We start from the raw sequence: 1888 nt of genomic DNA, 5'->3' as shown, positions 1-1888 counted from the left end.
CCTCCTCCTCGTTCTCTTTTTCCTCCTGTTCCATCTCCTCCACCTTGGTTATTATTTTCTTATTTACAGTAAAGAAATGTCTGCTGTAAGTAAGCAAATTAAATAGAATAGATCAAGAATCGTTAAACTGAAAGGTGTTAGGAAAGATTAGTGCCGGTTTAATCTTGTAGCTGTGGTTCTGGTCAGTGCTTTAATCTTTAGTTCCAAACATAAAAGTTGAAAACAAACTCAGAGGAGATCAGGAGAGGTGGTAATTTCTTAAGGAAACCATAGATCCAAGTTAGCCTATGGATCAGCTGGTGTATTTTCTGTGGCCTGTTCAGCCCTTGGCCTCTGTGTTGAGGCCCTGTGCCAACACCAGATAATGCCTGGTCACCTCTTTAAGAGTTATTTGGATATTGGTATCTGTCCACTGGGAACTAGATTGGAACCACCCTGCACACATTACTAAGGGTGGCTAATACCCATCCCCTGTGCCATCCATTCCTCAAAAGTGACTTGTCTTTACATGCAGAAACTCAAATCATCATGAAGTCTTAAGTGTCCTGCCTTCCTCTGCCACATTTTTAACTGGATAGCCAATACCTTTTTGTGATGTATTCCTGTTTTTAATGTCCCAGAGCAGTGCAGGAGGAGCACACTGTTTCCCAGGCCTTCGAGTAGATGTGTTTGAAGAAATTGTACCCATGGGCATTGATCCAAACAAAGTCTCCTACAAAGAAACTGGTATGTCAGATTTATGGAAACTTATCTTCAGCAGACATGAGAACAGAACTGCGAGGCAAATGAGATGAAAGCACTTGCCCAGACACTCCCTTCTGCCTAGCAAGCAGATCAAAACTACAGTAGTAATTACATTGTTAGAAATGTCCCAGACTGCTCCAGGTCAACAGTGGGAATAATTCTCTACATGGGATCTTTTTGGATCTGATTTGCACAGGATTTTATTGCTTTGGCAATTTGAAATGGAGCTGTACATTTCTTTCATCCCAGTCAATAATAATTTAAGCAGCATCTTAAGGTAACAGCCTTGCTGGTTCTCAAAAGCAAGTGCACCTTAATACTGGTGCCAGTTAAGAGAGGCTGTAGGAGAAAGTATAGGGTTCAGTTTTTAGGCGTGCCTAATATGACCTTGTGCAACCTCTGTTACTTGTAAAACAGGCTTGACTAAATGTGCAAGTTTTGAGAAGCAAAAAACATAAGGAGCAGTCAGCATGGAAGAGGAGGATTGGCTGCCTGGTCTCCCACCTTACATAGTAGGGGGAGTACTTTTCCCTAGTATGTTTCATTGGGTAAGGTTTCCCAGCTGCAGCCAGGAGCCCATGTGAAGTGCTAGAGGTCCACATGCACATTGCAACAGTCTGGTTCTTTGCTCTGTACAGCCAAAAAGAAAGGTGAGTTTTGCAGCTTATTCTTAGTACTTACCAGACACTAGGACCCAGGTTGTTAAAGGTACTTAATTTGAGTTGTTTTTTGGAATCTTTCAGGTTCTGTAGGGGAAACATTGGCTGAGATACCTGTGAGCTATCTTTGTTGTAAACGGAGGCTTATTCAAAGTGTTCCTTTTTATGCAGATAATGCAGCCAAAGCGACTGACTCTCTAGCTCAGAGATCAGGGCACTTGTCAAGGATGTGGGAGACCCAGGATTCAAGTTCTTGTGCCAGTGACTATTTAAATATGTGTACTAAGTAGAACAGTTTCCATGAGAGAAGTTGAGGGCATCTGCTTCAGAGAATAACCAATCATCTGGTACTTGTCTCAGAGATGGGAACTCAGATTCAAGTCCATACTTTGAATGAGAGCAGAGATTCACATCTTGTTCCCCTGTGTTCAAGGCTCACTTCCTAGCCACCAAGTATGGATAGGTCAGACCCTCCTTCCTGTCCC

At 42.6% G+C, this 1888-nt stretch overlaps 1 protein-coding gene across 2 annotated transcripts in view; it reads left to right on the top strand.

Annotated features, from left to right (window-relative positions):
- TSTD2 (thiosulfate sulfurtransferase like domain containing 2) overlaps positions 1-1888 on the top strand; it is a 46508-nt gene that overhangs the window by 34355 nt on the left and 10265 nt on the right. For both annotated transcript variants that reach the window (XM_019517172.1, XM_019517171.1), the window contains exon 6: positions 621-726. In XM_019517172.1, coding sequence (XP_019372717.1) covers positions 621-726 — 106 coding nt within the window. The remainder of the gene's footprint in view (positions 1-620; positions 727-1888) is intronic.

Source organism: Gavialis gangeticus, unplaced genomic scaffold, assembly GCF_001723915.1.
Source record: "Gavialis gangeticus isolate Ggan-Ray unplaced genomic scaffold, GavGan_comp1, whole genome shotgun sequence".
NCBI lineage: Eukaryota > Metazoa > Chordata > Crocodylia > Gavialidae > Gavialis > Gavialis gangeticus.
This window is presented reverse-complemented; position numbering and strand designations above follow the sequence as displayed.